The following is a 14,004-nucleotide window of genomic DNA, read 5'->3' as shown; positions in this document are numbered from 1 at the left end:
CGTCACTAAGGACTTCTTCAGGGTAAATAATATAATATACAGGACCTGGACTCACTTCCACTTGCTACTAAATTCCTTAAAGTTTGAGCTAAGCTGAACCTAAGATACAATAGCATAATATTCTGTTTACCTAACCTCTGTTTAGTTATTCACTGCTTAACAACAACTTAGGGGCTGATTACTATGCGGCTCGGAAGGCTGCAACTGATGTCCGGAGCATTCCGAGCCGCATCGTAATGGGCTCTTCGGTTTACATTCCGACTGCCTAATTAGGATATAGGTGGTCGGAAAGTAAACCGGCCGGTCATTCTGGCTTGCGACCGGTTGAGAGAGCCCATCGGCCATTCGGAATCCGGCCAATTCCACCGACATCAAAATCAAGCCCTTTATCTCTGTGTGCATTGTGTGCACACACACACATACAAATGTGATACTCATCTACAGTGTTTTCATTCCCTGCCCACCATCAGCTCCTCACCTGTCTTAAACCACGCGACCATACAAAAATAGAATCCACAATATAATATTTACAAATGTATAGAATCCAGGGTAGCACACAACTGCATTGAACTCTCACTAGCCTCTCCACGCCTTCACCCTGCATGTGCCCCAAAAATAGAATGCCTGTACCTCTTCATGGGCACCATATCACCATATTTTGAGGATGATTGAGCACCTGGAGGTTTATAAACATATGAGTAATACCCTGATTTCACTCTCAAGATTAATAGACCCCTTTAACTCTCCTCCTCAGTGACTTCTCCATAAAATCATCAACAGCTTTAAAGGGAAAACAACCTTCACAACGCAGTCATTACATAGCACTACCTTTACATAGCAGTTATTACATCACAACATCCTTTACATCGCATGTCATTACAATGCAGCCATTACATGTCACTACAATGCATGTCATTACAATGCATGTCACTACAACGCAGGCATTACATCGCAAGTCAATATAATGCATACCATTACAACGCATAGTACCCTTACACTATCCAAAACATATCCTACTGTTGCACTCACTGGAGTTAGAATAGTAATTTTTACCCCTACACTATCCAACACTTACCCTACTGTTGCACTCACTGGAGTTAGAATAGTAATGTTTACACCTACACTATTCAACACTTACCCTACTGTTGCACTCACTGGAGTTAGAATAGTAATTATTACCCCTATACTATCCAACACTTACCTTAAATGCAATGTAATTGTATGCATTGTAATGGTGTGCGTTGTAAAGGTATAACGTGATGTAATGGAATGCTTGTAAAGGTAGTTTCTGAAAATGCAATGTAATGGCATGCTATGTAAAAGAATGCGTTGTAAAGGATGTTGCGATGTAAAAACTGCGCTGTGAAGGCATGCATTGTAAATGTATCTGTTGCAACGTCATACATTCGCTTTAAAGTGTCTCTCCCAAGTTCACACTGTTTAGTTTTAGTCCCCACTGCAGGGAAGGGCTCATGCCCAGGCCTCAGGCCTGACAACAGGTAAGACATTGTAAGCTTGTTACATATGATGGAAAATTACTGCTACAGACATTGTTATGAAAAAATACGTTTTTAAAAATTCTTTATCATGTTAATCATGCTCTCAATGTTCTTCCTAAATGTAGAAGTCCGGTGCCCGACGCCTGTGGATTTTGACAATGGTGCATACTTCCCCAGGCAAAACGTCTATCGCATTGGGGACATTCTGCAGTTTGAGTGTTTTGAGGGCTACAAACTCCTCAACTCTGCTAACCGGACATGCTTACCGAACGGAAAGTGGTCAGGAGAAAACGCTAGATGTGACGATGGATGTAAGTAATTTATGTACATCCCATATGAAGAGTGTTGAGGTCACCATAGTCAGATGTCGATGTAACGTTTAGTCTTCCTGTTTCATCTACAGAAATCCCGGAATGTAAAGTGACTAGACCACCACACATTTTGATTTCAGGGCTGTTTGATAAACTGCATTTCTTTACCAAGAACAGTTAAATAATAAAACACAAAAATAGATTCTGTGGCGTAGCAGCAACCAAGCTATGTAGCAACAGAGTCTGAACAAAAAGGAAAGAGTCCATGGACTGCTGTTCATGCACTTTGCTGAGAAGATAGCAGGATGAGCCATATTGTCTGGTGAGAGCCTGTTCCTTGAAGAGAAGCGGTTTCAACTTTTTCTTGAACTTCTGTTGTTAGTAGGTATAATATTTCATATTCTGGGGGGCAGACAAAGAAGGGCTGCCTTCTGGTTCTTTCTTTTCTCCACATTTTCTCTCCAGTCTGTCCATATCTTAGCTTAGCTACTGGTCTGGCGTTGTCCATCTGAGGTGGTTACATTCTGTTTCTGATCACTTTACAGGTGATGCAGGTGGGTTTGAAGCCTTGAGGGGGAGCCAGAGAGGTTCTTTCAGTGAAGGGGATGTGGTCAGATTTCTTTAGTCCCATGATGAGGTGTGCCGGAGTGCGAGAAACGTTGGATTTTACATTCCAGGGTCTCTGCCAAACAGAAGTTACCCTAGCTGACCTACACCTACTCATAACAAATAAAAACAAATGTAAGATTTTGCATCCTTGTACTCTCATTCGTCATACTTTTGGACTGTTAGTGGGACAATTGCGTATAGTTTTCCACGAATGCCACTGTTTTTATAAAATTGGCGTCAAAGAACAGACTGGGCTGTACCCTAAAGTTCTGTGCAAACAAGATAAGCCGTCATTATGTTAATTTAAATGCAAGATGTGAAGTCAGTGCTTAAGAATGTATTCTGCCTCATCTTCACCCTCATAGCCACCTACACAACTGAAGAAGGTGTCTTGACCTTGACTTCCTTGGTGACTAAAACAACGATCTCTGCTTTCTTGATGGTGAACACTTTGTTCAAAATTAGCTTTTTCATCATTGGCAAGATTGACAAAGATAGCTTTGTCAATAAAACAGAGGTAGTATTGTAGAGCATATTGGACTTTGTCTCGCTTTATCTGTCATGGTAACGTATGTAACTCTGTGTTCCTTGACACCGCAAGTCATCAGCAGGGGCACCATGAAAGAAGTTCAAGAGAGGCAAGTACCATGAATGAATATATTATCAGGTAGGTCCTGAAGATTTCATTTAAGCGGGACATAGAAAGGCTTTGGGCCAGCCCCACCACCGAGTCATTGAACGCATCCTACATACCGGGGAAGGCCCAGCCCTACTTAAAACATGCACTCTTGGTCCAGGCACGCAGGAAAATCTTCCACATGAGGCTCATTGCCTTGCCAGTCTTGGACTTCAACCCCACCTGGGTGCATTGGGCTGAGGCAACCAAATGCAGGCTATGTAATTATCTCAGAGAATCTTGCCTCCATCTGTCTGCTGCTGCCCTAAACTTGCTGATGCTCATCACCAACCGCTATTCCCTCTTTTCCGGGCTAACAGCATTAGACAGTGCAGAGAGGCTTCGGATCTGTGATCCGCAGACAACACACCAAGGTCCCTAACCAGACTCCAACCACATTGCACTCCTCAACGCCTCTACAGGGTAACTTTGGAGGCTGTCGAAGAGCATTATAGACCCTCTTTCTATCTCCCAGGGACTGCAGACAGTTCCCATTGTCTACAGCATGGGCTACATGAAAAGCCTGGCACACCACAAGATGACTGCTTTGTTTCTTTTATCTTCCTGCACCATCTTCGTGGGCCTTACCCAGTGGGGCTGGGTTGTTAAACTAGCCCAGATGAACTCTCTGATGTCCCTATTTGTCAAGTACTTTGAGTTCCAAAACCGCACAAGGGCTAACTAGCCGGTCCACAGGAGCCTGCACAATACCTCCAAATAATCAGGGACAACATATTCATGAATAAAATCGGCTTGGTGTGCTATTTCCTGTCACATCACTAGTCCCCTGCTCCCAGCCCTCTATACCTTCACCACGATAGCGATACTTTTTCCCCATTTTTTGACACATCACCTACTTTTATACACGGTTTCTTTGGCCCTCTGGCACCAATCAAGATCTCGTTTCCACTCCTCTAGCTGCGGGGTTGAAGGTGCCCAAAGTTTATTATTCGTAATCATTTTAAACTTTAAATACAGGGCACTGGGCTCTTTTTAGAAATATCATGATCGTATTTTATATCCTCCGATAAGTTTTAAATAATAGTCGTTGGTTACTGTACATAGTATTAACATTAAAATATTAAAAACAATAATATAATACAAAATTTTATATTTTTTATAATTATATTATACATAACACCCTGTAGTGACAACAAGTAGTAGCCTCAATATTTCTTATCAGATTCGCACCTTCAGTGAGGTGTTGAATAGTCCACTACTCCTAAACTGAGAAAAATCCTACCTTTAAGACTTTTGCTATTCACAGAAGGACAGAAGACTCCTAAATGCCTTCTTTGAATACCGAAAGTATTAAAGTTAGGATTTTTCTCAGTTTAGGAGTAGTAAAGTTAGGCCTCCTAACTTTAGGACTCATAAATGCCTTCTGTGAATACCGAAAGTCTTAAAGTTAGGATTTTTCCCAGTTTAGGAGTAGTAAAGTTAGGACTCCTAACTTAAGGACTCCTAAATGCCTTCTGTGCATACCGAAAGTCTTAAAGTTAGGATTTCTCTCAGTTTAGGAGTAGTAAAGTTACGACTCCTAACTTTAGGACTCCTAAATTACTTCTGTGAATACCGAAATGAGTAATTGCCTTCTGTGAATACCAAAATGAGTAAGTGCCTTTTGTGAATACCAAAATGGTAGTAAGTTTAGGATTTTGTTTTAAGTTAGTTCTGTGAATCGGGCCCAATATGTTTGTTAACAATATTTTTTACCACAATATTGTGTCAGTGAACTGGATGTAAAATGTCTTCCGGCTTCGATGAGACTAATGTTTGCTGCCCCTTGCACACGCTCCAATAGAAAAATGTATGTTTATGACTGCACTGTGTGCAGTCTCATCCAAATGATGGGGTCGGAAACACCGACCTGAGATCGGTCAGTTCCCATTCCGCAACAGTCCGCCCGACATTGTAATCAGGGCCTAGATGTACAGTATATGGATTTCATAGCGATCCTTTCTTTACTACTACAGTACTAGAAAGGATATCATGGCGTTCGCCATATATCATATGAGGTGATTTTAATTTCCCCTTGGTTATGCCATTGATACTACAAATCCATCTAGATTGGAGAGATTGCCCAGAACCAGACTGGCTCTGAAGAATTGAATAATTCAGTTGAAATCAAATTTATAGAGCATGTGGCTACTCCAACAGGTTTTCCCAGTACTAGTGAACTGAGACCAGAATAATTACAAAAGCCAGGTTTTGAGCATCTTCCTGAACGTGACGTAGGAGTCACAGAGGTGATGAGAGAGTGGCAGGGAATTCCATAATTTAGGTCCTAAATACGAAAAAGACCGCCAGCTCTGCCTAGCCTATCTAAATTTTGAAATAATGGCTTGATTGGACTCACTCGAACGAATCACCCATTTGGGGATGTAAGGATGAATCAGGGCGCAGATGCATGCAGGCCCAAGCTGATGCAAGGCTTTATTGACATAGTTCAAAGATCAAAACTTTATGCTTTTATCTATATAAAGCCAATGCAAGCAATGAAGACGTTAAGAAACTGAGGTGCTGAGAGGAACATGGCAAAGTAACCATGCAGTAGCCTTCTGAATAATTTGCAGCCGCTTTATCAGGGAGTTAGTAACACACGGATACAGCGCAAGGCCATAATACAATCTCAAGACTACAAGGGCCTACACAATAGTTTTTTGGGTCTCAGAAATTATGATCCCTAGTATCTTTCTCAGCATTTTAGAAAGCCAAAACAACATGTAGTTTAGTAATTTGTCTCCAACTAAAAACCTAAATCCTTGCCCAACTGCTTAGGAGTTAGACAGTTGCCCAATTCCTCAGGCCTGCAATGAGGGCCCCACTGCAAGAGCTGATTACCCAAGAACAGCACTTACATTTTACTACCATTTAACGTCAGACAGTTAAACCTCATCTAATTAGCCACGTTTTTAAAGCAGAGGATCATGTAAGATGAGGTACTTCAGTTTGACGAAGAAAAAGATAATACAATTTGAGTATCATCTTGTAGGAAAGTAGGATATCCTTCTTATGGTTACCCCCACTTTTTGCTTGATGTGATGCTGTTTGTGATTAGTCTGACTGGGATCCTGGTAATCAGGACCCCAGGCTATCTGCTTTCTCCCAAAAGTGCTGTGTTCAGTACTTAGATACATCCCAGATTGGATACTGGGGTACACTTATAAGTCTCTAGTATTTGGTACCCATGTACCTAGGGCATAGGTACCCCACAGGCCTCCCATGAGCTAAAGCATGTATTATGCCACCCATGAGAGACCATTCAAAATGGAACTGCAGGCCTGCCATTGCAGCCTGTGTAAGTTGGTGCATGTACCACTTACTCACCCCTATAGCAGGCCTTTACATTCCTGAAGGCTGGGTGCTTGGTTCTAAGTGAGAGGACACCCCTGTGGCATAAGGAGTCCATTCTCACAGGTTGTCAGTGAAGCAGCCATAGACTATACAGAGGAAATCACGAGATGGATGTAGTGTATTAGGACTGGGTGGGTGCGCTTGCCTGTGCCAGAAAGTCTGCATGAGGGGCACATGTGATGTCCCTGTGCATTGTCCAGTTCAAACCAGTCAAACCAAATGCCTTTGGATCCAGCTTTGGTGCAAAAACTGGACAAAGAACATGGGAGTGAACTCCCCCCTGTACAGACCCTCCCCTGGCAGGGTCCCCGGAATCTTCTCAACCCTTTCCCTAGGCTAGTTAAGGGTTTACCTGGGTGTAGGTCTTTAGATTTGCTGTGAGATGAGATTCGGATCAGACACCATTGCACTTCTACCGTCTGGGCACTCTGGACTTTGTTTGGGCCTTACTTTGTCTCCGTTCCAGTCTGCTGCATCGTCTGTGCCTATGCATCATACAGGAACCTTCCAAGGCCTGTGAAGCATCAAGGACAACCAAAGTAATCTCCCTTGGATTGAAGGAGTCACTCCCATGCATTCGCAGGCACTGCAACTAAGTCAACCGGTCTGCAGATCCTGAGCTCCTCCAGACTCTGTTGGCTCTGCATCACAGTTGGTGGTTTTCCACAGCTCCCGAGGCCTCCTCTACCCTCTCACCAAGTTTGAGGGCAGTAGTCCTCGTGGGGGTTGCAATAACTGAACCCCTGAGTACCGCGTCCCCTTTGCAGTTGCAAAGGCTTGTTATCGTCTTTGCAAGAAGATCTTCGGGCTCCAAGTAGCCCCAACCTCGAGCACCTCCGGTGAACAGAATCTTCGGCCCCACCGCATCGTGGCCATCGTGGTCTGCATCTTTTGTTGAGCTGCTTGAGGGCCTCTCGTGACTCCAGTGCCTCCAACCTGTGCATCCACTTGAGGGTCACATTTGTTTCCTTTTTGCTCCCCTGATTGCTCGGGCCTGCCCTGACTCCTCTGCTTTTGGTAGGTCCCCTGGACGTAGCTGGTCCCAACTTTGCACCTTCTCGACTGTGTGGGTTGCATTTGCCAAGGCTTGTTGGTGCTACCGCTGGACACCGACCCCTGAGCACTTGACATCCTTAGTGGGACAGCTAGTATCCAGGTACTGTTCTTCCTCTGTGACGCCTGGTCCTCACAGCTGCAGAGTCAAGGTCATCGACATCTTCCCTGAAGCACCCGGCATCGGAGGGCATTCGTCTTCCAAGTCTCCTGGTCACTCCTGAGTGGCATAGACTGTCCCCTCTGCTTTCAGGTACTCCTCTTCAAGAATCTACGTTTGGATTCCTCCGGACTTTTCTCCTCTTCCAGCAGCGCCACTTTCCTGAAGTCCTCCATTGGTTTCGACAGCGGTTTCCGACACCACTTCGCACCTATGCACCCGGCTCCCCTGGGATAAGTAACTTGGGTACCATGGTATCCACGGGTGGGGTGGCTTTCCAACCCATTTATAATAAAGGGCAAAATGTTGTCACAATTGTATTTAAATTAAAAAAATAAAAAATAATTTATTTTTAAAATTTACAAAAATGATAAAAAATAAATATATATGTTAAATAAATTAACATATATTTCATGGGGAAACATCATTATAAATATTCATATATATGTCTTACATTTATATGTACTCAAGAACAACGTGGACGAACCCACTGGTGAATTCTTAGACAAGGAAGACTGTAACCGTACTTACGGACCCACGTCGGGTTAAAACACTAGCTACGTGTTTGCGGTAGCTGTAATAGATCCCAGAAGGGGCGGACTCCTGTAGTCACACATTCATCAAGTCTGACCGCTCCTTCTCACCTACTCCATTCTTCTAGGAAACACATACCTAGTGTTTTAACCAGACGTGAGGGTTCTTCTTAAAAACATATGTGGTTCTTGGCACTCCAATACCTACAGTAGAGTCTTCCTTGTCTAAGGATTCACCAGTGGGTCCGTCCACGTTGTTCTTGAGTTTTAATCAGGGAATAGGGACGTACCCCGTTCACCTTCCTCGCTCTCTCTTGGTTTTCTTGTAGATTTATATGTATACATATTTCGATTTCAGGGACTATTCCTACACAGACACTGCTGAACCCTAAAACACTACCCACCCCTGGGTCCTAAAAACAGTTTGCTATCACTTTGCGGAAACGCCCTATACGCAGGAACCACCGCCAAACTTCAGAAACGACTACAACGCATACAGAACGCCTCCTCACGACTCATCCTCGATATCCCTCGCCACAGCCACATATCCGCCCACCTAAGAAACCTGCAATGGCTGCCCGCCAACAAGAGGATCACATTCAGGCTCCTCACCCACGCACACAAAGCGCTCCACGACATGGGACCGAATACCTCAACAACCGCCTCTCGGTCTACATTCCCACCCGCCAGCTCCGCTCCGCCAGCCTCGCCCTCGCCACCGTTCCACGAATCCTCAGAACGACCTCCGGAGGAAGATCGTTCGCCTTCATGGCAGCCAAAACATGGAACGCCCTCCCCGCACACCTACGAATGACCCAGGACCAACTCACCTTCAGGAAATACCTCAAGACCTGGCTTTTCGAGCAGTAGCAGCACCCCTCCCCCTTCAGCGCCTTGAGACCCTCACGGGTGAGTAGCGCGCTCTACAAATGTTCTGATTGATTGATTGATTGATTGATTGCCCCTTAAAAACGAATTAGTAGCCCAATGTAACGCTCATCCCTATGCCCTAAAAACAAATTATTAAACCGGTGCAACACCAATCCCGCCACCCTAACCCCCTGTGGAAAACCTGTCCTTGTGCCTGAAAAAATAATAATTAAAGAGGTGCAACACCCGTGCCTCAACCCCTATGAAATGGTAAAAAATAGAACAATAAATAACATATTTAGATTTTTTTAATTAAAGCAAATAGTTCATGTTTTAAATAACACACATAAGTACATGACTTAACTATCCAATATATTACACAACACAAATAATATCCATTATGAAAATAAGCAAATAAAATCTCCAAAATAAAATGAACATAATTTATTAAATTACCCACCCCAACCCCCAAAATATCAAACTAGCCATATAAATAAAACACACTTTTTAGAAAACAAAATAATCATTAAATAATAACACAAAATGAAAATGTATTTAAATGCAACTAAAACCCCTCTAAAACCCAACATCTCAAGAATAAATAACAGAAATGACATATAAAAGGTTTTAAAAACAATTCAGTTAAATAAAACATTTAATACACTACCCACTCAAAACCCATATAAAAGCCTACCTATAAATAACATAATTACATTTAAAATGTTTTAAAATATTACATTCCCAAAACATTTATACCATTTTAAAAATGTAATTTAGTAAATGACCCACCCAAAACCCCAGAATAACCAGAAACCCTCCAACAAATAACACAAATTAATAAAATAAACCAAATACAAGCATTTCACGTTCCTCAAAGATTGTCAACAACTAACTCAATTTAATACAATATCCATATATAGCTCCTATAATACACAAAAACCTGAACAATACAAAACATGATTAAATTTTATATTTATCATAAAATACATAAAAAATTATTGTAATAAGTTAATGTAGTATACCCCTCACTCAAATGCCCCAAATTACCATCAACCCGAATACTGAACAGGACTCCTGGTTTCATGGTATTTATTTTGTTGATATCTCCATCTATATTTATCCATATTACTTTTTTTCTTATTTTATCCGTATTTACACATTTTTAATTTGTGCTAAGTATAAAAAAGTGAAGCTGCAATAGGTATATTTCCACATTTATTTAACCAACATGTTTGAATATCTTATGGGTTTTAGCCATTTACAGTACAATACAGTCATCTGAAATCATTTCCATTGTAGAACAGTTTAAACAGCTGTACTGCTGCTGCTACTTAGAACCTGATTATTGTATTTTATTGTATTGTAATAGCATTTATGTAGCGCTTATGTTATTTTATGTTAAAAAGACTTACAAAGTGCACGTCTACCCGTGGGTGTCTTGGTGCTTACTAACCCTGACGAGGCGTTGAATCGCCTTTTCGGCGAATAGCACACTATTCCAGAACCCATAAAGGATTAATGGTGAAGCTATAGAGTGAAATATGAAAATAATTTGAGTTTTGGCGATGTTAGTCAGTCATTTGTCAGTCAGGAGAAGTGTGGCTCACTGGTTAGAGGAGGCAGACCCTGAAGCAGAGGTCAGACCTGGGACCAGGGTTCAATTCCCGACGCGGCAGGGTCTTGAGCCCAAATGTCCTCGGACTCGATAATTTTCGCTTCGGTGCCTACTTGAATCACGGGTTCACACTCTGCAACTCTGGGCAATAGCTTGCTTAATCTCCACTACGGCCGCCCCGCGGCGGGATGCCTGGCTTACACCTTGGGGATGCCCAGTAGGGGTTATCTCGCAGGGAAAAAGCCAGGACGGGTTCCCAAAGCAAGCGCCTTGAGACCTTTCGGTGATAAGGCGCTATATAAGAACCTTTGACATTGACATATGACATTTGGATTAGAAGGATAGTGGAGGGACAGAAGAGGGAAAAAGGTTTGCATTTATATAGCGCTTGCTACTCTTGATGAAGTGTTGAATCGCTTTTTCGGAGAGTAGGGCGCTACTCCGGAACCCATTGCGGATTAGTGGTGAATTAGTATAGTACAATTTGATCGTTATTTGAGGGGTGGATATGTTAGTCAGTTATTTGGATTGAGAAGGATAGTGGATGGATAGAAGAGGGAAAAGGTTTGCATTTATATAGCGCTTGCTACCCCTGATGAGGTGTTGAAGTGCTTTTCGATGAGCAGCACGCTACTCTGGAATTCAAACAGGATTAGTGGTAATTAGTATAGGGAATTATGAAATTAATTTGAGTGGTGGACATGTTAGTCTGTTATTTAGATTGAAAAGGAACAGTGGAGGGATAAAATAGGGAAGGGTCTAGACGTTTCTTTTTTGAATTTATAGCCGTAGGAGGGGGCTTGGAGTGAGTAAAGGTGAGGTGGAGTGGAGTTACTATAGAGAAATATGAAATTATTTTGAGTGGCGGACATGTATTCAGTTTTTTTGATTGAAAAGTAATAGTGGAGGGATAGAAGAGGGAAGGATGGATAGTATCTTTTTTTTTAATTCATAGCAGTAGGAGGGGTTTTGCGATGACTAAAAGTATGATCTTGGCGAATGGGAAACTCTGTCACAAATATGACGGATATCCCATCCGCCCTATTACAAGTTTCATAGGATATAATGGAATTGCAATATGGTGGATGGGATATCCGTCACATTTCTGACAGAGTAGCCCATCCATCAAGATTGTAATCAGGATCTTAAACTTCATTAAAAATCTTTTTTTCTTTTTTAGTTTAAATCTCTTTTATTGAATTTGTAAAAAAGGAAACACATTAACAATCACCAGGTAGTAAGCAATAAGAGGAAGATCATAGCAGGCAAGTTACAGGATATACAATGGTGGTCTATAGCAATGAGGCTATAAGATACGATGCACCGGACAAAACCATAGGGAACTAAACATTGTCCCTCTAATTTATAGGCCCTCACTTGTAACTTATGAAACCTTTGCAATTGCCATTCTCATCACAGTATGCTTTCCAAATTCTGTCCTTATAACCTATGGCTCAAGTGACGTGTTTTCACTCTGATCCTCTCAGTTGATGTTCTCTTCCAGCAACCTTATGGCATTTCAGTTCTAGGGAGAATTAATGCATCCACCTATCACTGGAAGACTAAAGATGATGCAAGCCTAGTGACCTGTTGCTGCACTCCTGAATGTGATGAAAATGTATTACACTTTATGAGTGTTTGTCCCTTTTCTCATGGATCATGAAAGAGATGGTTATTAGTACTCTTCGGGAAATTTGAAGTGTGACAATTAGACACACTATGGCACTAGGCTACAGGATGAACCCTGTCGCTGTGCACCACTCTATATCCAGTTTCATTAAGATAGCTTGAAAAGGTTGTAGCTGGTGCGGGTCCTTTGGAATGATGCGGTTAGATATTTAAAAAGAGTTCTGCTGTCACTTTGAATTCATTTTTTTTTACTGTACTACTGTTTAAATATTGTTCTTAAGAAATTATTCTAAGGAGGAACTACTGATGAAGAAGTAGTAGAAGTAGTAAAAATGTCTTCCTCAGTCATTTGCAGGTTGTCAATGAGCTCTGCTGCATTATGAGGGTGTGTTTGAATTGAGTAATTGATATATTTGGCATGAATACTGTACACACTTTTGACATTCCTCATGCCTTATCTGCCCAGCTGGTGACTGCCCCAACCCTGGCATACCGATTGGATCCATCAAGTATGGGACCCAATACAGGATCGAAGACAAAGTATCCTATGAGTGTCGGAAAGAGCTCTCGATGTTCGGCTCCAAAGAGAGGGAGTGCCTAGAGGGTGGCGTGTGGAGCGGGTCGGAGCCCATGTGTCGACGTAAGGCCATTATCACTTTAGAGACCTCATATTATTTTGTTAGTTCCTCATACAGCATTTTCGATTAATCTAAATTCCAATGTTTTTACTATTACATGCAAGACACTACAACATGCAGGGGTGTACTGGGTATATTGGACATCGGGCATTTCCCTGGTGGGCCGCCAGGGTGGGGGCCCTTTCTGGGCCCCTGGGGGTGGTTCTTTTTACCGGGGGTCAGCAATATCCCCCTGTAACAAAATCGGCCTAAACCGGCCCTAGCCAACTGCTCGACTGCACGCCCCTCGACCCCAGGGGGGACCGGCAGGGTAGTTTGCCAGGGCCGGTTTCGGTTCCCAGTCTGGCCCGGACAACATGCAAGGACTTGAAAAAAAAATGTTTCGGGGAGATGCATGTTAGTTGAGATATTCTACTGTTTATTGATTTCAAGAGAATACCTGTGACACAGGTATTCTCTCGGACACTAGTAGGGTGACCAACTGGCATGGGTGCAAATCAGGAAGGTGATTGTAGAAATTTAGGACAAAGGGTCAAAATTCAGGAGAGGGGTTCCAAATTCAGGACAAAACTTAGGGACAAAAGGTAAGTTTTACAGACGCATCAGAGGAGGTCACGCAATAGTATATAAGCAAATAGACAACCACTTACGTACAAGTCAAAACAAGATTATATTAGGTTGAGACAATAGTGCACTTCACAGTTTTTCAGTATGCGCACAGCTTTGAGCAACTGTGCATGTCTTTTTGTGGCATTTCATATGATAATAATCAATGTATATGCTTACTGCACTTGGTTGTACAGTCTGATATTTTGTTTACAATTCATGGTCCTGAGCAGGCATGTTTGGTGAGAGAAATGGTCGGTAAGATCTGCTCGGATAGACATTGTGTGATGTAAAGGGGCACACATAGGATGCAGCTAATTGGGACATGCAGTGCTGGACTAGAGTGCAGTTCTCCGGGTGACCAGCTTTATCTGTCAGATCGCTTTAAGCACTCCATGTCTGTTCTGTCGGTGATAACTGGTTTAGGAGCTTGTACAGTACTGAGTGA

The 14,004-nt window shown here is 42.4% G+C and overlaps 1 protein-coding gene across 2 annotated transcripts in view; it reads left to right on the top strand.

Annotated features, from left to right (window-relative positions):
- The window catches only part of LOC144756261 (complement factor B-like), a 457,893-nt gene that overhangs the window by 63,292 nt on the left and 380,597 nt on the right, over positions 1 to 14,004 (top strand). For both annotated transcript variants that reach the window (XM_078645906.1, XM_078645904.1), the window contains exons 3-4: positions 1,625 to 1,810; positions 12,779 to 12,952. In XM_078645906.1, coding sequence (XP_078502032.1) covers positions 1,625 to 1,810; positions 12,779 to 12,952 — 360 coding nt within the window. The remainder of the gene's footprint in view (positions 1 to 1,624; positions 1,811 to 12,778; positions 12,953 to 14,004) is intronic.

The sequence above is a fragment of the Lissotriton helveticus genome, chromosome 5_1, assembly GCF_964261635.1.
Source record: "Lissotriton helveticus chromosome 5_1, aLisHel1.1, whole genome shotgun sequence".
NCBI classification, from domain to species: Eukaryota; Metazoa; Chordata; class Amphibia; order Caudata; family Salamandridae; genus Lissotriton; species Lissotriton helveticus.
The sequence above is the reverse complement of the archived record's forward strand: the minus strand, read 5'-3'. Positions and strand labels throughout refer to the sequence as shown.